We start from the raw sequence: 21,582 nt of genomic DNA on the forward strand, positions 1-21,582 counted from the left end.
TGGTAGAACGGTTTTGTATTAGCTTGCATTTTCTTATGGGTATGACGTCTGCATCTTAACTTTCTGTCATTGATGTTTTCACATAACCTTTATTGGTTTGATGTTTTCACATAGCCTTTATTGGTTTGCAAACAGTTTGCTAGGCAAATGCAATGTTATGAAAAGCAGAACAGATATAGGAGGTATACTGGACATTCTATGATACCCTGTCATTCCAGGGGTACGGATGGTGTCCACTGTCTTGTTGACAGTACTGACACAGTAATGTGGCAGCCTTTATATCCTGGTGCTAGACTGACTTGTCACAACCTGCTATTCTACTAAGCACTGTGTAGGTTACTCAGAGCTGTGTACTGTCCATATGTGTGGCCCCCTGTCCCTCCATTGTCCAGCTTTCCTGCAGTAAGAAATATTGACTTCTGGACAGTCTGTACAATTCCTACCGTAGGTGTAGCTGACATGCAAAATAGTTGGCACGGCCAGTCTTAAACCATGGACGCTAACAGCCACAGTACTGTACTTAGACCACTAAGTCACAACAGCCACTAGTAACTGCTGTCTACTCCCTGACACTATTAACCATGCACATACATGGCACATTGACCCCTGCATATTGTGGAAATGGAACAAGTTATCAAGTTGATTGTGACAGCTCTGGGAATGTGTTGGTCTGCTGTTATTACCTTACAAACATAAATGTTACAGCAGTTCTATGGGAACACGGGTGTGCTGGGGGGAGGGGGCATACCTCTCAACTGTACACACTTTCACAGACTGTCCATATGTTTGCCTCATAGTCTGGGTCCATTTTTCATAACATTGTGGTTGTCTTGGACAATACTGGCAAATCATTAAAGACTGAAGTTAGAAAGTAATGACAGACATTTGAGTTTCAGACTTCTTACCCTTCAGAGAATTAATGCTACTGCAAGACCTGTTATAATATAACTTTCTACATTTGCAAGAGCACTATTTTATAACTGTCCCTATTTCTGGGCCTTTGCCTCACATTTCTTTATGGCTTTGTACAGATGACATCCTGTAAGAGGTTGAGAGGTATGTATGGGATTCTAACATTGACATCCATGCAGCATGTGACCTATAAACCTGCTGTTTGTTAGTTTCTCACATATAATGCAGTGAGTTTTGTCACCTTAGGGACAACTGCATATTCTGGGGCAGCCAGTATTTGGGAGAGAGCTCCTGTTGTACCACATAGCTGTCCGTTGTCTGCTGCTATCCTGGTAACCCACTCCATTCCCATACATACATGCAGCAATACCATATATATGCCACCACATTCTACTACCCAATTCATTTATTGTTAAGAAGAGTGAACTTACCTTGTGCCAGAAGCAGATGAGAGGACAGTGCTACAGGGCTGACTCTGTCAGACGCACGCAGTACATAGCCTATTCATGGTAAGGTATGGGTAGTGTGATGTGGTTGGCATCCACTTTACTGTATGTATGTCAGTCAGAGTATGGTGTCAGTCCCTGGGTCCCTAGGGTGTCAGTGTATGTGCTATGCATTCTCTCTTTGCTAAGGCCAGGGCATACTGGGCATGCCTACATCTGCCTACAGGGACAGGCTCAGGGGGTTCCTCCTCCGAGTCCCCCTGTGCCTGTGGGGGCCTTGGCAATGGTGGGGGCTGTGTCCCTTCCCTGTGATGTTCCTGGCACAGCTGTTTCCACAGGATCATATTGTGGGGCATGGCAGATACTATGAACATGTGTGCACATGTGGCTGGAGAGTACTGCAAGGCTCCACCAGATATGTCAAGTCAGAGGAACCGTGACTTGAGAAGCCCAAACACATGCTCTAGGATGTTCCTAGTTTGTGTGTGTGCCTCATTATGGCATTCTTCAGTTGGTGTGTGTGCATTTCTGATGGGTGTCATCATCCACGGTTCCAGTCCATAACCAGCATCCTCCACTAGATGGTCATTAGGGATACCCCCCCAGCAGATGCCTGGTACAGCTGTGATGCGTGCCAGATGTCACAGTCATGATAACGGCCAGGGCTGCTAGCACACACATTGATGATAATGGCCTGGGCATTGCACACAACCTGGCAGTTAATGGAGTGATACCCCTTGCGGTTAATGTAGACTCTACCCTCCTCACTGGGTGGTGCTTTGATGTGCACATGAGTGCAGTCTGTGGCAAGCAGTACTTCTGGGTAGTGTGCTACACAGTGGAAGATACGCATATTGTTGGTCCTCTCCTCAGGGGTGCTGGGGAAATAAATGTGCTCACTGGCATGTGTTAGCATGACATCCAGGAACTAGTGGAGTACTCTGGATGAAGATGCCTGTGAGAATTCTTAAGGGTACACATATCTTTGTTTCCACTGGGATGGGTTTCCCCTCTGTTGGCTCTGGGTCTGAGGTGAGGCCAGCAGAGCTTGGTGAGTTGCTGTAGTATGTCCCTATCCTCCCCATAGCACTCTAATGTCTCCAGCTCATGTAGCCCCTGAAAGGTTACTCTGGGCCTGAACACTCTTCTCCTCCTCAGTTTGGGCATATTGTCAGCATCATCATCATCATCACTGACTGTAGTACATACAGATGTAGCAGAGCAGTAGCAGCCCCCATTATCATGTCTGTTAAAATTCCCAAGTGTGTACTGCAATAGTGCAGAGTATGTGGGAAAATTCAGATTGAAGGGCGTATGCATACTTTATAGCGGAGTGCTGCAGATGCAGCCTGTGTGATTGGCTGACTATGATACATTCCACCAGCCAGCTATAACATTAAGGGTTTTGAATGGGTCAGTCTGAATGTAACAGGGCTTATCAGTCATTTATGCTTGGTTGGCTTTCCCAGGCTATTTCCCCTTTTTTTGTTTTAATTTCTTCCACTGCTATGTCCTATGGTGCTCCGTGCAAACCCACGGAGCTAGTATAAACACTGCTGAGCAGAAAGGGTCCTCCCCTGTACATTGTCACGCTTAGGTTTTCTTTCACCAGCTAACATACTCGCCGCAGGGCTAAGAACAGTTTAACAACCTCAGACACATATCCCTGCTTAGCTGTGCTTAACTGAACACAGGCGCTGCTAAGCTCCAATCTGCTTACACATACCGTGACACACACCCTTTTTATGTCAGCTGTCTCTTCTGCCTACACTACCATGGCTCTAGCCTTACACAGTTAGTACCTGTGGACATGGTGGCCCATTTTGCTATTCAATAAACTTGGCTCATTTACATACACCTAATTGTGTATACCCTGGATACTGCACTACACCAGGGCCTATGTCCTTAGCAACCACTATAACCTGCCATTGTATGACTCTGCATGCCGTCCACTATAATGCAATAACTTTGCATAGCTGTAAATTTCATATTTTCCACGTTTTATTTTATTTATTTATTTTTTTTTGCAAAACAGCATGTTTGCATGTCGCTGCACGCCACTTAAATGTGGCATATGTATTAAAAAAAAAGTTTAATTTTTAATATAGTATATTACTTTTTTTAAATCACTGGCCATAGTTTTGGCCATTTGCATGCCTACTGGATGTTATTCAACCTTTTATTTGGGCTGTTACAGCCCCTGTTTAATGTTTATCCTCCAGTACACTGTTTCTAACCGCTTACATTTTGGAGGCTTACATGGGTGCCGTTATGCTTCCTGAATTACAAAATCACCTCATTTGCATGTTTTTTACCAGAAGATGAGGTGATTTGCATTCTGTGGACAACTCTGTGTCCGCACAGTGCAAGGAAGCTCATGCACACCCCAAGCCTTGTTTTCTTGATCACTCGACAGCCATGTTCCGTGTTCGAGTCTTACCACTATTCCTGCATGGAGAGTTGCTCCGTGTAGGGTTAATTGAATTACCCTCATCAACTCTACATATATTACGATCAGTTTACTTTTGCACCTTATCCCCCACCTCAACAACCCAGGGGATTACAGGCTATTAGCTTAAGCATGCTTTTATCTAGCATTTTTTCCTCTTTTTGCACTTTAATACCTAGATTTCTTAATACTAAAAAATAAAGAAAGAGAAGAGGAAGAAAAGAAAAAAAGCATCCGTTTACTCCAGTAACTTTATCACATGCAAGAAATAAAATACTTTATTATAAAACATATAATTTATATTGTTAAAAGTTTCACAGAAATACTGTTAAGAACAGAAATTATTTTAATTAAAGTTACTTTTTTCTTTCTTCTTCCCCTCCCTTCAGTATCCTTCCAAATGCTAAAGACATGAAGTGAGACAAATACTCAAAGTCAACAAAAGTCATTATTTCCACTTATTCTTATACAGCCATATATCACAGATGTGACTGATGCTTTACCATGTTGCTGGTCATCTTCCTGTTCATCTCTGTCTCCCAACTCAAGATTCCTGTTTATTTCCAAGGTATTCTCGATTCTTCTAGTCAACTCTTGTGCTTTTCTCTGAGTCTCAAGCATTTTTCTTTGGAACACTGGAAAAGTTTCACTGGCAAAGTCTCTCCATGTACGTTATTATCAGAAGAATGAGAAGTAGAATTCACTTCCGGTTGATGGCACACTTTTTGTTGGACAAATTTTTGTATTTCCTTCTTAGCCAGCTCTGCATAAAAAAATTAATTTTATCCTCCAGGGAAAAAAAAATAATAATATTAAGAAGACAGCTGGATACAGCAGCTTGAATCTCACACCTGCCTCTCGACATTCCCTGACTACTGGAATAACTTTGTTTCTCTTATTCCTGGTGTACAGTGAATATTATTTTACAGAAACACTGTGTCTCCAACGTTCAATACTTTGTCCTTTTGCCACAGTATTACCAGAATCAATTGTTCCTACGAGTGGTTTGCACCTTTACTAATACAGGTCTTGGCTACTTTCTTATGGTCAGGTTTGGAGCATACATGTGGTGTGCCCTTTCAGTAAAGAGTTCCTGCTGTCCAGCTGCTTATTTGTGCCTTCATAAAATTATTACAGTCTGTTCCGTCTAGTTTTTCTGGTACAACAGAAAATGTCAGATTTTCCCAATGTGCTCTGTACTCTAATTGTGCCATTTTTTGAAACATCTCTTCTTGAGCGGTCTCATACTCAGCCAGCCTTTTCTTCATTTCTTCTTCTGATTTTTGCAGTTTTATCAGCTTATTTGAGTATCTAGTAAAACACAACAACCACCAACCAGTACCAGAATGTGGGTCCACCAAAGAAATTGTAGAGCACAAAAAATATAAAACAGGATCCAAGGATGACCAAAGAACTCTAAACTAAATCTGTTTTTATTGTATAAATTGTAAAAGCATAAGCGCTTTCGTAGCACGGCTACTTCATCAGATTTATAAAACAATTAAAAAATCAGTCCATTAAATACTCTAATTGAAAAATCACATGACTAACTAATTAACTTTCTTAAAGACCTCTGCTTTAAAATACTCATTAAACAATGTGTACATACATAAATGTGTAGCCTTCTACAAATATAAACCATCTTAAAGTACTCTATGCAGCATAAGTATACAGACATTTGTACAAAAACCATAGATATATATAAAAAAATATATAAATATATGTATATATACATACATATATATATATATATATATGCACATATATACTAAAAAAATTATATATAAAAATATAAAAATATGGAAACAGTTGATCTGCTGTGGTGACCCCTGATGGGAGCAGCCAAAAGAAGATTACCATATAGGTAAAGGTGATACAGTTAGTGCCTTATCTAAACACACTGTGGATACAGATACATCTCATATCTTTAAGTTTATGGTAATAGGACATATATATGAGAATATCAGGAAAGGTGATATCAGGAATCAAAGTGAGCAATTAGAAGCCAAATGGATAGTTAGATTACGTGGAGATTATGGCCATGGCCTGAATGACAGAGTACCTTTGAGACCTCAACTTAAAGCCAGACCTTTAAATAGAAAATAGTCTGGCTTTCGTCTTGAACCATCATTGTATAACTATACACAATAATAGTGTTTTTTATATATATATTTTTGTATATAATTTTTTTTTAGTATATATGTGCATATTTATGTATATCTATCTATATATATCTATAGATATATTTTTTTTATATATATCTATGGTTTTGTACAAATGTATGTATATACTTATGCTGCATAGAGTAATTTAAGATGGTTTATATTTGTAGAAAGCTACACATTTATGTATGTGCACATTGTTTAATAAGTGTATTTTAAGGCATAGGTCTTTAAGAAAGTTAATTAGTTAGTCGTGATTTTTCAATTAGAGTATTTAATGGACTGATTTTTTTTAATTGTTTTATGCATCTGATGAAGTAGCCTTGCTACAAAAGTGCTTATGCTTTTAAAATTTCTACAATCAAAATGGATTTAGTTTGGAGTTCTTCGGTCGTCCCTGGATCCTGTTTTATATTTATTTGAGTATCTGTTTAAAGCTTCTTCCATTTTCCACTTTTTTTATTTTACTTCATATACTTCTTCAGAGTTTATTTTATTTTAATCAGCTGTGAGTACATTTGACTTATTTTTCCCTCCAGATTATTGGAAACTATGTCTTGCACCAAAGGAGCTTAAACTGCTGCAGAATTCTTCCCAGTCAGTGTTTTCTATCCACCTTTTCTTTGTTGATTTTCTTTCAGGATCTCTTATTTTCTTCTTTGCTGGCATCCAGGCCACATATGTACTAGCCAGTAAGTGACAGAGGTTCTTTCTTTTTTATTTTTTTTTTAACTAGGAGAACTGAAGTTAAGCTATCTTGGAAAGACCTATAACACCGAATTCTGAGCATCACTTCATTTCAACCGGAATGGCCATGTGTTTCATCAAGTCACTGGTGAGTGAAGCAAACTCTGATGGATCAAACTGTTTAGAAATATCTGTTTCCCCTAGACTCAATCTGCTCACTTTGTGACTGCCACAACAAAAAATGTGTTATTTTTTTGCTGCTCCCTATCCCAGCTGTAACTCCAGAAACTGAGTCCTACTACTGCAAAAAATAAAGTGAGCTCATATATCCCAAAGAGTGAATTCTGAAACTTGCAGGGGTGTTTTGTCCTTCTGCATCCCACCAATATGAGCACTGTGCTCTCCTCATGCCTACTATTGATATGTAAAAACTATGAGGCTATTACTGAGAGATGAGCACGTTTCAGTACTTGTAAAAGGTGGAAAGACCTTTTAAGTGTGTGTGTACTTGAAGGTGTATATCACTAGACATCTTCTGTCCTTGGAATTACAACAGGCATTTATTTTCTATAGGTGGTGGTGGTAATCAATGTTAGTTATGCAAGTTTGGGGTACAGTTCCCTTCACTGAATGCGGAGAGTGCTGTCTCCACATAAAATATCTGTACTGATTTTTTAATCAAAATTGTTTTGACAAATACTGATTTTGATCTATTGAGCAGAATTCATTTTGCCCAAAACCATCAGAAATCAGACTATCAATACCTGGCCAGCATGTCATAAAGTATATTGCAGCTCAGCAATGATTAATTAAGAGCATTACCAGCACTAAGTGGTACATATTACAGCAACATAGGTAAAAGTGGACAAACATCAATCATAACAGGATGTTCCCTTGCAATAAAAAGTGAGAAGCCCTCAAGTATCTGCCTCAGAAAACAGCTGTTTTCCATAGGAAATAATTGCTGGAGTTGCTTTTAAGTGTATGCCAGCAGTAATCCCTTTCTTCTGGGAGATTTGTTCCTTTTTCATGTTTGTACAACAATGAAATTGATATATGTTTTAGAGGTGGGGTGCTTATGTCCCACATGGAGGGTGCAGGAAAGCCTGTCCCCTGTAAAGTAATACCTAATTTAATGTTTTTGTGTGGTTGGTTTGTCAAGTAGTTGTGCTCAGAAGTTGGTTCTATGGGAAATTTTTAGAATAAGAACTCATAGTGGAAATACAAAAAAGCCATATGTAACTGAAATAGTATACAAGGCTTTTGCAAGGAATTAAGACTGTGAAGCAAACAAAATCTTCAACAAAACCTAATTTACCCTTCTGAAGTGTGTAGAATAATTATTATAACATGGTGTGAAAGACTACAATAGGGTAAGTAACTCAAAAAAATTCATTAAATACTCACTCTTGACTACATTTAGAGATTTCATTTTCAGTCAATTCGTATAAAAGATGCAATATGCACAGGACTTCATTCTTACCTTATATCTACTTCAATTACATTTGGACAGCTGTTTAAGGAGTTTGACAAGTGAAGTACACCTTCAACAGAAATGCCATTGTTGCTTAGACTGGAAACAAAAATAAATAAATTAAAAATGACAAATCTCATCCAAAGATATTATAGTCACACATCAGCTAATGGAATTAGCTTTCAAATTTGCTGTACTTTCTCAGGATTTAACTTAACTGTAGTCTTCTCATAATAAAATAAAAAAATATAGCTGCCAGCAAATATGCTCTCATCTGTAGCAAAATAAGGTATATGTGTAATCTACAGCTGGGGATACTAATATTATAAAATAATTAATTAATTCTAATTCCTATATTTTGTAGCTATCTGTAATGTACAGAATGCATGTTTAACACTGTACAGGTTGTCATTCAGATAATAAAGCTAAGACTAAAGAGAAGTTGCCCTTCAGAAAATAAACTAAAGTCAATACTACCTACTAATATTTACTTTACATGCTAAAGTGTGCTATGCCTTGTGATTGTTACAAGAGGTATTCCCAATATACCTAGCGTAATTACTTTGTGGTATTGATAAAACAAACCCGCTACACAATAACCTGCACACTAAGATATATTCTGTATTAATATTGTCAGAGGGAAACGAATATCATGTCAGTCTATCTTGGGGGTGGATATCAAAAACAATGTGGTGAGATGCACTTCCATGGAGCTCAGTGGTATAAGAGTAAAATAATACATTTCACCCTATAACTACATGCATTTGTGCAATCCCTTTTTCTCTATCAAGAATCAATAGCAACTCTTAAGCCTTTACACTTGCTAGCTGGGGCTGATTGCTGCTTTTGGAACACTTTTCAGGCATGACATCCAAACAGAACAACATTGGTAGACCGGGCTCTTTCTTGATAGCAGTGGAGATCAGCACCAAGTTGAACAATCTGGTCAGCCCATTTGCAAAGGTGCTAGAAGAGCTAACTTCAAGTTCAAGTTTAATTTCATGTCTATTAAAGTGCTTATCAGTAAGCACAGTACAAATAACAAATAGAAAACAGACATCAGTAAGATAAAAAAGTTAGAACTAAGTAAATAATACATAAATGCAACTGAAAGAAATAAACAAAACCAGTAAAGTCAAAGGTCCACATAAGATAACTTATTAAGTGTAATGGCTACATGGTATCAGATTCAGTTTGGGTAAAACCAAGATCCAGCTCTCCACTTGTAGACCTAGTAGTCCCAGCATCAAACTGACCCATCTCCTCTATCCAGATTTCACCTCACACCAAATATCCTCTATGTGATATCAAAGTGATAATAATGTAAGACCCTCTTCAGTTCGCCCACAATAAGATTAACATAAAATAGGAAAGCACATTTGTCAGTTGAATTTACCCATAACAGCAGATATTCAAATTCCTCAGTGTTCCTATAGCCTTTAAGCTACATGGGTTGTGTCTTGCCCAAGACACAACAACCAGCCAGCTTCCAAAAGTTCTGTCGGTCTCCTTCAGTTCTAATCTGACTGCTGATTGGTCAGACATGTGGAGGGAAAATCAGCAGTCAGAGTGGAAAATCTTCAGGACTTTCTTGTCTAAAAGTTAAGCAGTAGAGTACTCATCCTGAAGTAAACAAACAAACAAAAATGATGACAAAAATTAGGAAGTGCAATATTCAGCAAAGTAAAAGCTCCCCCATCAAACTAAACAAGCAATGCAGAAGGCTAATCAAGTCTACCAAAACCAAACTTGTAGTAAAAACAGCTTCCCAGGCTATATAAACAAACTATGTACAAAAGTAGGGGAATGAAGGGTGTGACTACTACAGCGGTGAGGAATTTGAACATCTATTGTTATGGGTAAGTGCAGCTTATACAACTGTACTGTGTTGTTCATTCCTACTGCTGCAGTAGCCTTTAGGCTATATGGTCATCAAAGCCTATCCAACCAGGGAGGAGGAAGAGAGAATGGTACAGAAAGACAGTTCTGCATCTAGACAAGGAATCTAGTTTGAAATGCCTTATAAAGGTATGTACACAGGACCATCCAGCTGCCTCTAGAGTACTTCTAGAATCCACCACTTTCCAATATGCCATCAAAGCAGACAAAGCCCTAGTAGTCTGCACCCTGATACAGCTGGTTTACCATGGTGGATTTAACAAAAAGCCATAGCTGAGGACAACCTTCTGGAAATGGACTAGAAATCAAGTTTTAAAACTCTTCTACATCTCAAACTATGATTTTCTAGTAGCAAGATTTTATTTCCCCCTTTAGTACTTGCTGCATGTTCTCTGAGAACAGGTGCTTAGAAGGTATTAGAATTAAACAGGTAGATAATTGTAGATGTGTTATACTGAGTTACCAAACACCCCCTGTGTTATGTAACTGGATCCAGGTTCTAGGCTGTGATAACTGCCCTTGGCCAAGCCATAAGAGAGAGAGAACCAGTACTGCATGGGCCAAAAAAGGGGGTCACCACAAATATTTGAAAAATCCTTCTTAATCTTCAGATTTACCCTGGATATCAGTGTAAATATTGGAAGTTCTTAAGGGAACACTCCTTTCAAGGGAATGAAAAAGCATCTGTTGTCTGTTTTGAAAGGAAGCGAACAGATCTCTCAGAGATGCTTCCCAGAAGTGAATCATTCCTGGAAGACCCCCTCATTCAATTTCCATTCGTGAGGGTCTGTCCTGGACATGCTTAGTTAGTTTGCCACTTTGTTTTGCTCTGATAAAATGTAAAAAGCTTGGAGGTTTGAAAAGTACTGAACAACTAACTCTCAAGTGATCATAGCAAGCCTGCATCAAGATTACAACCTTGTTCCCTCTTACTAGTAGATGTACCAGATCAGTGTAGTGTTGTCTGTAATCATCTGGAGAGGTTCTGGGGACCATAGATGATGAAGTGATCTAAAGGCTTGGATCACAGCCTGTATCTCTTTTATATTTATGTGAATACATGCATGTTTGACGACTCCCACAGGTCTTGCATGTTAACACTCATAGAAACTCCCTTCCAAGTTAAACCTGAGGTGTCTGTAGTTACATACTGAGTTGGAGGTTGAGCAGAAAAAGGGGAGACCAGAACCTGGCTGTGTATGTAATCTCAACCAGTACAGTTTCTTGCAAATAAAGCCCAAGACTGGTATCTGAAAATCCAGAGGATACAAATATTGGGTATGTGTGTTTTTCAGATACCACAGAATCTATCTCATTTGTAACCTGGTGAGAGGACTCAAGAGAATCATAGATGCCTTGAACCCCAAACTCCTAAGAAAGTGTCTGGCTGAAGCCTGAGACTAAGTTGAGAAGCTCAGCAAGACTTCAAGATTAAAGCCCCCCTTCTTTTTCCTGCAATGAAAAGGCCTTTTGCTGCAGTGTCTATAAAGCATTCTAGAAAAAGTAATCCTGAATGACAGAGTCAAGGATGATTTCTAAAAGTAATTTGATCAGAAGACATAAAACACATGCTAAAGACTCTTGACACATGTGAGAAGACTCTACAAAGATAAATAAGTGGCCCAAAAAGGACAAAAAGATATGATTTTAAGCTAGACACTTTATAAACACCCTTGCAGCAGAAAATAATCCAAAGTGTAATGCAGAAAACTGAAAGTGTGACCCAGAGACAGAAAATCTGAGAAATTTCCTGAACCCTTAGCCTATGAGAATATGCATCTTTTATTTACAATGTTATTATAAAGCTCTCCTGGGAATGAGAGGTAATGGTATATGAAAGGTCAACATCAAGCATTTTTGGAACTTCCACACAGATTTAGGAAAGAAAAATATAGAACTGGTTTCTAAGAAGATTCTTTCTTTGGTACCAGAAATACATAGGAGTAAAAACACTTGCCCTTTTGATTAAACGGTATTGATGCTATGACTGCAAGGGTGAACAACTGCTGAAAAATCTGAGGAAAAAATTCTATTTGGTTTGGAGGGTGGGGTTAACTCACCTGAAAGGAGGTTTTTGTATCCATTGTCAACTGTAAGCTTTTTGAACCACCTTTAACACCAATGAGTCTGTCAAAAACTGTTGCAAAGGGGATTGTCAAAGCTAGTTATTGGGACAGGTTTTGAGAGATAGGGCCAAGAGGGGAGGGAGAAAGAGGAAGAAAGCTAGCATAGTCACCGAAGAGTTGTAGACTGCTGTCCTTTTTGTTAAGGATCCTTCATTCTTATAGTTTGCCACCTGCCACCTCTTCTCATTTCCCTATATGGCCTAAGAAATCTAGGATTACGTGATCTGTTTCTTAGGCTTCATAAAGGATCTGGGAGATTTGTAACAGGTGACTAAAAAATCTTAGAAACTCTATTAAATAATTTCCCTGAGATGAGAAAAAATGAAATTTCATAATCCTGACAATTAAAATAGCTGACTTTCACATGAACGAAGTTGTGAAGGACCAACTTACCAACTATTGAATATTATTAGGAAACTGTGAAGACATGCCATACAAATAGCCAACTGTAACTTTAAATCCCCATACTGGGTACCGAACACAATTGAAAATATGGTAGACGTGTTGCAGGAAGCTACAGGAGTAGCTGGAAATATTTATTCTACTATGACTTCACAGAAAAGTAAACAAATCTTAGTGTTATATGGTTACATCTACCATTTAGAAAGATGTAGAAATACCAGAAAATATTGGGGTTGCAAATATAAATCTGTGCATAAATGTAAAGGAAGAGCTGTTACCAGTGTTGTAACTGAGGGGAAAAAACTGGAAAAGTCGATTGCACACAACCACTCTGGCAACCCTGGTGAAGTGGAAAAATACGTTGTCTGTAATGAGTTAAAAGTTAGCGCTACGTTTAGTAGAGATACTCCATGCTTGTAAGTGGATGACACTATGCCATCTACTTCACTAGATGGCATTCACAGTTTGACAAACAGAAAAGCTCTGCTTCAACAAGTAGGTGGCATACGAAGGAATGGGAGTCAAAGAGATGGAAGTGAAACCGTAACATTGAAAAATATAGATTTTGATAATTATCCTTTGAAAAGTGGTACATTTGTGCATAAAACTGTTTCCAATGCATTGACAGACAATTCAGTTGTGAGTCTACAACAGTAAATAATCTATATGATTTAAGTAGACCCACTATAAGGCTTATGGAAGGAATGTTTTTTCATAGGGGAGTAACATGCCATGAGATGTAGTGTGCATGGGCTTGTTAAGTATTGCAGTTACAGTAAAGCAGTACTACTGCTCTTTTTCCTAATGTCTAAAAAGTCACTGAAAGCCTACAGCTTTATGTGGCATTGCATCTTTCACCTATTGTCAGAACACGGATTGGAAACTATAATTAAATATGCATTATGTGACTTTGAGTTGGCTGCTGCAGAGTGTCAGGTTAAATGTTACTGGTGCAGTTTCAAAGATTTCACTTTGGCCAGATTTTGTGGTGGAAAGTACAAAGCTTAGGTTTATCGTCCTTGTACAATTCTAGTATAAGTTTCCAGCTTTCTGTTAAGAGTCTTGCCAAACTTGCATTCCTAAGAGAAGATGAAGTTATAACTACATTTCCAATGTTAAAAGATACTTTTCCAACAGGATGGAGGGAGTTGTTATATTTTTCCAATTTGTATGTGCATGGTAAATTAAGGAAGTTCAATACCAGAACAGCATCAACTGTTCGAGTTCCTCTGTTATTTCCAATATCATTCCGGAATATTTGTGAGCTCAATAAACTCTTTCTTTCTAGGACACAAAACTTTGTGGAAGTGTGGCAGAGATGTTTAAAGTGTCTGCTGGGAACTAGAGCTACCGATCTCTGTGTCGTTATCTGCAGTAGTAGGAGAGAAAAATAGGATAGTGACATTAAAAGCAAAAAGGTCAAGAAACCCTCCTTTTCTAAAGATGAATACAACAGTTCTCAAAAACGTTTCGTTTCAGAAGCAGAGGTCAGGTTAAATGTTACTGCACAAACATATACATTTCATAAAGTTAGTTTAGATACTTAAGACATGCTTAATATAATGAAAGAGAGACAGACACTACCTTAAGGGGGATGATTATCAGCTTGATTTCTCAAACTGTAAAAATAGAAAAGCAGAAATTTCCATTTGTGGGTCAGATTGTTAAGAATTCTATACAATGAAGTAGTAGAAGAAAAATGTCTCTTACCAAATCCATCTAAACTTTCCCCCTCTTCCACAGGGGGAGGTACGGGTTTGAGATACACTGTAAAGCTACTTTATTGGGAACTGACATTTGTGAATAAAGGTTGTTACACCAGTATTATTTACCTCATCCAAGGCTGGCAATATGGGGTGCAATCAGTATAGAAAGACAAAACATATCATAATACCTTTTCAAATCAGGAGGCACATCCATTTGTTGCCATAAACAAGTTTTAAACATCCTGTCAATAAACTAAGAAATGGAGAATACCTCCAAAAGGGGATGTGAAGACGAAAACCATTGTCCAGAGGAAACTGGTTACAGAATCTGTACAAGACAAAACCTAGTCTCTGTCTATATCAAAATCACCTGAAATATCTTCCTTTGGAATATTTAGACTGAGGGAGCAAACAGTGTTCAAGGATTGGCTGTCTTTCTCTACTGATACAAAAAAGTAAAAAAATATTTTGTTATAAATACCCTTTGTGTTGGAAAAACAATATTTAACTCTCTTTTTTAAGTATCTGTGAAGACTGACTTGGAGAAGAAATATTCATCCCTTCAAGAAGAATCTTTCCTCTGATACATTCATCAGCAGCATAACCACAACATTTCTATGCCACCGAAAGGATGGTTCTCCCATGCCTGTAACAGACACTGGCAGAGCTGAAGATGACATGTCTGACCCCCTGGTTGATGAGGGCTGAAAGGACCACACCAGAGGAAGCTGGGAGGTAAGTTAGTGATCTAACCAGCAGCTGCTGGCTAATACAAAGTCACAAATTACTGGCTGAGATAAAGACTGAGCCTGCATAGTTGGCAAGGACTCTCTGGTAAGTAGATTTTGCTTTCTAGGAATTACGGACAACAGACCAACAGAAGCAGGCTAAAGTTTCCATGCTGTGATCAAGGAGGACACTTCAGCTGTGGCTAGAATCACTGGAATGGTTTGATCAGAAGATAAGTTGTCAAAATCTTTACACAAGCTGCATACTTACATGTCCCTGTTACATAATGTCCACAAAAACACAGTAATGTACAAGCAGTACACTAAAACAAAAGTCAAAAATCCCTCAGAAATAAAATAGATCTGACAGAAGCAAATGGCGTGTAACTTGCTACAGAGTGAACAAAAGTACAATAGTTGTCACCCCTGCTGAAATAAATCATTCTACACATAAAACTTTTAAATAAAACTTTCAGAGTTTATTTATATCTAATGTACTGCTTTTTTAAAGTACCCACAACATCCAAAGGTAAAAATAATGGTCTGGACAGGAAACAGACAGTATATATGCACATATATCTTTTGTATATAAATTACATTATATATATATATATATATATATATATATATATGTATATATATGTATATATATATGTATATATATATGTATATATATATATGTATATATATATATATATATATATATATATATATATATATATATATATATATATTTTTTTTCTTTCTTTGAGGAAGGTTCCCCAAACAGAGTGGAAGTGAGGGAGGGAGTCAGAGCTTTTGGAAGCTGGCCAATTGTTGTGTCTTGGGCAAGATATAAACAATATAACCTAAAGTCTACTGCAGCAATTGGAAATAATTCTGTTCTGTACAGGCTATATCTATGGTGAGCCTTCTGCTCATCAGCATACAATATTAAATTCAAAAGTAGGGTCTCCTTCTTAGCATCAGTGAAGAGTATTCACTCCTCCTACATACAGGATTGTATGGCCAAACCTTCAGAGAAGGTCAGGCAACTAGGCTGACTACAGGAGAAAATGGAGGCTACTGAAAACAGGCTTCAACAAAACAATCTAAGACTAACTAGGCCATCACAGCAAGCAGTTCAAAGGAATCTGTATGACTATCCAGAGGATCAGTTGGCAAAATCCATAAACATTGACAGAACCAGTCCTTCATTTTAGAGACAGCAACCCATCTGAACCCTAATGAGAAGTTGTCAAGATCTGCAATCTTCAAAATGTCATTTGTACATAGAGGGCATTCTAGATGGTACAATAGCAGGTAGACCCTTTGTGCTTGGAAGAAGGAAAGTAAGGCTAACAAAGACTTTGATCCAGATACTATTACAAAGGAAGAACCTTTGCCTCAATTCACTATTATGGCCAGAAATCAAATTCCTACACATTAAAGGTGCCCTGCTAACTTTAATCCTAAATACCAAGAGATGTTCTATGTCCTTGAAAGCCCTGAAGGAGCATTTAATTTCTTAAAGAGGAACGTGCTGATGTAATTAGTACACAGTGATACTGCAACTGTTGTAAAATCCTCTGAATTTCCTATCAGTGGGATCCCCAAGATAACCAGGTACAGAATGGGACCTGCTAAGTTACTTGTTATCCTTCCATCTATAATGGCTGACAAACTGAACAGAGATGATGCTAGTTATCTCCAATATTAAACTCCTCCTGCTCCAGAGAGCTGCCAGACAGCTCTTCCTCATGCGCATCCTGGGTGAGAATGACTTTGATGGCCTATATGAGTAAGATTGTGCTCATGGGTAACCATAGGGTAGCAGGCATTCTGAAAGGCACTGAAGACTTTATTGGGTGTGTTAAAAGGGACAACTAAAGCAGAATTAAGAAATATAAGAAAAGTGATTTTTGTTAACATAAGCAGGGCTTACTGTAGGCATTTTTTTCATATTAATATGGAGCACACAATTATGTAAAAGTTTGCAAACAAAAAGGGAGAAATACTCTGACCAAAAATGAAACTCCAACACCCAGACACATTGAGTAAAAGATGTCTTTATACACACACACACACACACACACACACACACACACACACACACACACACACACACACACACACACACACACACACACACATACACACACACACACACATGTAAATCACAAAACAATAAAACTGTCATTAAGTGCCTTCATCTCTCTAAATGCCACTAAGGACTGGAGACTTCATCGGACTAACTAAACTCACAAGATACAAGTCTTATAAATACTTAATCTACTGATTAATCAATTAAACATTTAACACTTAAAAGACAGGATTCACGAAGCCTCCGCGTAAGAGTTACAAGGCTTACACGGAGGCTGCAGTTAAACGGTGTGACGTCAGCATGTCATGCATATGTATGAGGGCATGCTGAATCACACCTAAGGCTTACACGGTTCATGGAAGACAGTAGGGGGCATGTCCGTAGGCCGAGCCCTGTAAATGGACACGCCCCCAGAAGAGTAAAAGTGCCGAAAGTAAACCCTCATGACAGAGTCCATGGAAATGTGAATAAACACAACACAACACATGCCCCCACAGACTATGAACATAAAATATATAAATGAACATGTTATATTTTTTTTAAATTGTAAAGATGTTTGCCCGTGAGTGCGCTCGTTTGCGCAGGCATGCCCGTAGCTTAGCCACAGTTAGCAGTAAGTGGAAAAGCATATAAGAACTAACTATGCAAAGTAAGCCAAAAAGCAATAGCGTAGCGGTAGAGACATCGGCTGAAGATCAATTTTAATTTTTAGTGAAATAAGCACGAAACAAGTCCCTGACATATATGTACACATATAAAATTATATTTTATGTAAAATGTAATGAAATGGGCCATTTATTTTGAAGAAATGTGAGATAACAAAATAATAAAAAATGCCAGATGCGCCAATAGCTGAGCTACAGTTTAACAAGTTGAGTGCATCTGCCTGTAGGTGAGCAGTGGTTTAACAGGTGCAAAATGAGTGCCCGTAGGTGAGCAGTGGTTTAACACGCTGAAACTGTGTGCCCCTAGTTGAGCTGAGCGTAATATGTGTGCTGACAGCCAAATGAAGCGTAAACCAGCGTAACCTGTTTGCGCGGAGCTGCGCACCGTGCCAACAAGCTAACCGACGGGCAACGTTGAGCAAGCTGTAACAAAACTGCCTTTACACAGACACACCTCCTAGCCTGTGTAGACAGTCATAAAATATAAAAAGCAGTGGCCAGGTTCAAACCCAGGATACCATGCACCATAGTCAAGGTACTGAACCACTAAGCCATGACAGCTGTACTTAGAAATGCAGTAATAGCAAATATATAGGAATGAATAGAAAGAGGAGCATGACAAAGCAGGTTTTGTGAAGCTGATACAATTCCAAAATGGCCAATCACAGATAAGTGCGGGAAAAACGTCACATATAAGCCCCATAGGTGGGAATACACAGCATAACCGATTGTAGAACTAACTTGCAGCCAGAATGTTAGGAGTAGATGAGGGTAGTTGCTTTCGAGCACAGAGGTGGGGCATTGAGGAGTCCAAATATATGGTTTGGCTCCTTGTCCACAATCATGAGGCCCAACTCATGCAGGGCCAGGTCCTGTGGGGAGCATACAGGGCTGAGGCGTGGGACCGGTTGGCTCATGATCTTACCAGTGCCACAGGGATTCCAAGGACAGGTGAGCAGGTCCGTCACCACCATGCGGACCTGAAGAGACGCAAGCAGGACCAACTGAACCTTTGGATCCAGGAGGCCCGGCAAATGCCCAACGCCCCACTACTGAGTAAGTTACATCTAATTATGTATGTAAGAAATTAACCTAGCTGATATTATGGAGATGTGTATTCCAATATTACTTTATTTATATTACAGCTGCAGGTGTCCATTCTGCGAACCGCAGAGCCTATGGCGATAGGCTGGTGCGGTTGCGCCACCAGGCAGGTCAGTAATCCTTTCCCTGTAACTGTAAATAAAGATAAAAGTATGACAGTTAGCAAAAGAGTGCAATGTAGTCACCAAGTAATAAAATGTGCAAGTAACAGTGTAAGAGTGTTTGCAAGTATTGCTTGATTACAAAAGTGTGTTACAGTCTGTAATCCAAACAGAAAAATGTAAATGTCTGAAATAAAGTCTGTAATAAAGATGTCCCACCTGTAATATAATAGTACACAACCTGCAGCAGGCTGAAAAGTACAGCTGCAGAAGATGAGCAAAACACATGTGTGAAATATATCCCTGTTGAAATACTGAAACATGACAGAAGTGAGACTGTTGGAAAGGATTGTAATAACTACAGTTAAAACATGTCAATAAAGCCTAGAAGTAAGTACCATCCTGAATTGTAAAAATAAAACAAGTGAGAGAGTGTGAGAAAGAGCTATGAATCCACCAATAAAGTAGTAATAACTCTTGAATAAAGTATACTGCAGTCAGTACAGAATGAAATGAATGTGACAAGCAGAACCAAACTGCGAAATGTGTTCAAAATGTTCCTGCAGCTGGAATGTGTATCCCAAAATCTGGATATGTTGCTCTCAGTCTGCAATATGCAGATAGTATGATTGTCTGAAATACCAAACATCCACAGTTGTCTACAGCTATATAAAGCAAATGTAGCAGGATGATGTAGCTGAACAGAGCCAGATATGAACGTGTATGAATAAAAATGAAAATGTATAATGATGTAGCAGTAACATTCCTATCACCAACTTGAAGTAGTTATCACATAGGAAACTGTAGGTAGAACTGTAGTGTGTATATATCTGCAGCTATTAGAAATGTACAGCATATGTATTGGTATTTGAAGGTGTTAATTATATTTTCTGCACCCTACCCTATAACCACGTATATTCCATTCCACGTGAAATTGGTATGTGCAATCACAATTAACACCCCTGGACATTTGTCCTGTTGGGTCATACATATTTGCATGTACGTTGATGCATCTGCCCTGTTCATACATCCAAACCTGATGGCCTGTTGCCATCAATCAACCCTGCATGTTGTTGGACTGTGTATTGCTGTTCAAATTATGCATGTGTTATGCTCGCTGTTCGATGGTGTGAATATCTGGGTGTTTGGTTAATGGGAATACTAATGCATGCTGTTACAACTAATTGTGAATGGTATTGTATGTTACTAACCCAAACTGTCATGACATAATGCAAAACATAGGACAACAGGGAAGGCGGGTTCCAGTGGACCCACCTCTCCCACCTCAGCTGGCGAGTGCACCTGGCAGTAGTGCCCAGGCCGGACCCTCCTCCGGTGGCCCTGTGCCACCTGCGGGTGGAAGCGCTGCAGGGGATGAGGCTCGTCCCCCCTCTGCAAGTGTGGCCGGAGGAGAACCACCACTCACCCTCCGTAGCGTCCGGACTGTGGTGCGTAGAGAGATCCAGGAAGCTGTTCTTGGGCCCCTACGCCAGCTTGAGGCAGAGGTGGCACAACTAAAGGGCATGCCCGCTGCCCAGCCTACACAGCCCCCAGCACAGCCCCATCCTGGGCAGTGAAGGCACAGTGGCAACTTCCCATGGGTGGGGATATCAGTTCCACTGTTGCCATCTGTGGGCTCATGGGCTCTGGATATCCAAACATCCATACCCATCAATTATGTAACCCCCCCCCCACACGTGTCATACACCGCCCCTGTATGCGTCTTGTTTGTCTTGTCTGTTGACCTACCCAACCAACCTCCCCAGCTATACCGACTTCCTTTACCTGACATACCACTCTCACCTGGAAAAAAAAAAAAAAAGGGCACTCTGTACCCACAAAAGAATTACGCCCCATACATAGCTGCCCATTTCGCACACATGTCTGCTGGACATGGAAACTGTCAGTTACAATCGGCTGTACAACAAGTATTATTGTTGTCCTTACAACTCTCTCTCAGGGGTGGAAGGTTTCAAATGTCACACCAAATTACAAACACATGCACAGCAGTTGCTGATGAAGAAATGGGCAGCTATGGGCCTTACCTACATCCCTCCTGCAAAACCCAAGCTTGTTTCCCTACTGTCTTACCCTCTTTGTGACCCCTTTTTCACCACTTTCCTGTCTCCCCATTTTCATTTCTTTCAAAGAAAATAGCGCAGGTGTGCGCAAGAGTAAGCACTTTTAAGCGGTTGTAAGCGGGTGTGCGCAGAGCTGAACACCAGTGCGCATGCGGGAGCTCTGCGCAAACCAGCACTAACTCGGTTACAACTGCTTAAAAGTGCCTTAGTCACTCTGAATGACAAGTCCTGTAGTCTGCTCAAAAGCAAAATAAAATCCCACTGTCAGTCCCGAACCCAGGACCTTGGAAACAGTAGTCTGCATGACTTACCACTAAGCCATGACTGTTATATAAGAACATTGTGCTACAATTAATATATCATGTAATAGTAGGAATGAATGCAAAGGGAATACAGGATGTGTAGTACACAAAGCATATCATGTATATTTACTGTCAAATCTAGTGGATTTCTATAATAGTAGTGTGTGAACAGAAACAGCCATGCTAGTTGGTAGCTAGTAGGTAATAATGTCACTGTAGCACCTTGCAAGCCACACACATACTCACAGCAGGAAA

The 21,582-nt window shown here is 39.3% G+C and overlaps 1 protein-coding gene across 1 annotated transcript in view; it reads right to left on the minus strand.

Moving 5' to 3' along the window:
* Positions 1-21,582, minus strand: part of LOC122808584 (protein NLRC5-like) — an 849,388-nt gene that overhangs the window by 173,633 nt on the left and 654,173 nt on the right. The window contains exon 14 of the mRNA XM_044079540.1: positions 8,140-8,229. Within this exon, the coding sequence (XP_043935475.1) occupies positions 8,140-8,229 (90 nt within the window). The remainder of the gene's footprint in view (positions 1-8,139; positions 8,230-21,582) is intronic.

Source organism: Protopterus annectens, chromosome 8.part0 (assembly GCF_019279795.1).
Source record: "Protopterus annectens isolate FY-2018-M chromosome 8.part0, PAN1.0, whole genome shotgun sequence".
In the NCBI taxonomy this organism is placed as follows: Eukaryota; Metazoa; Chordata; order Ceratodontiformes; family Protopteridae; genus Protopterus; species Protopterus annectens.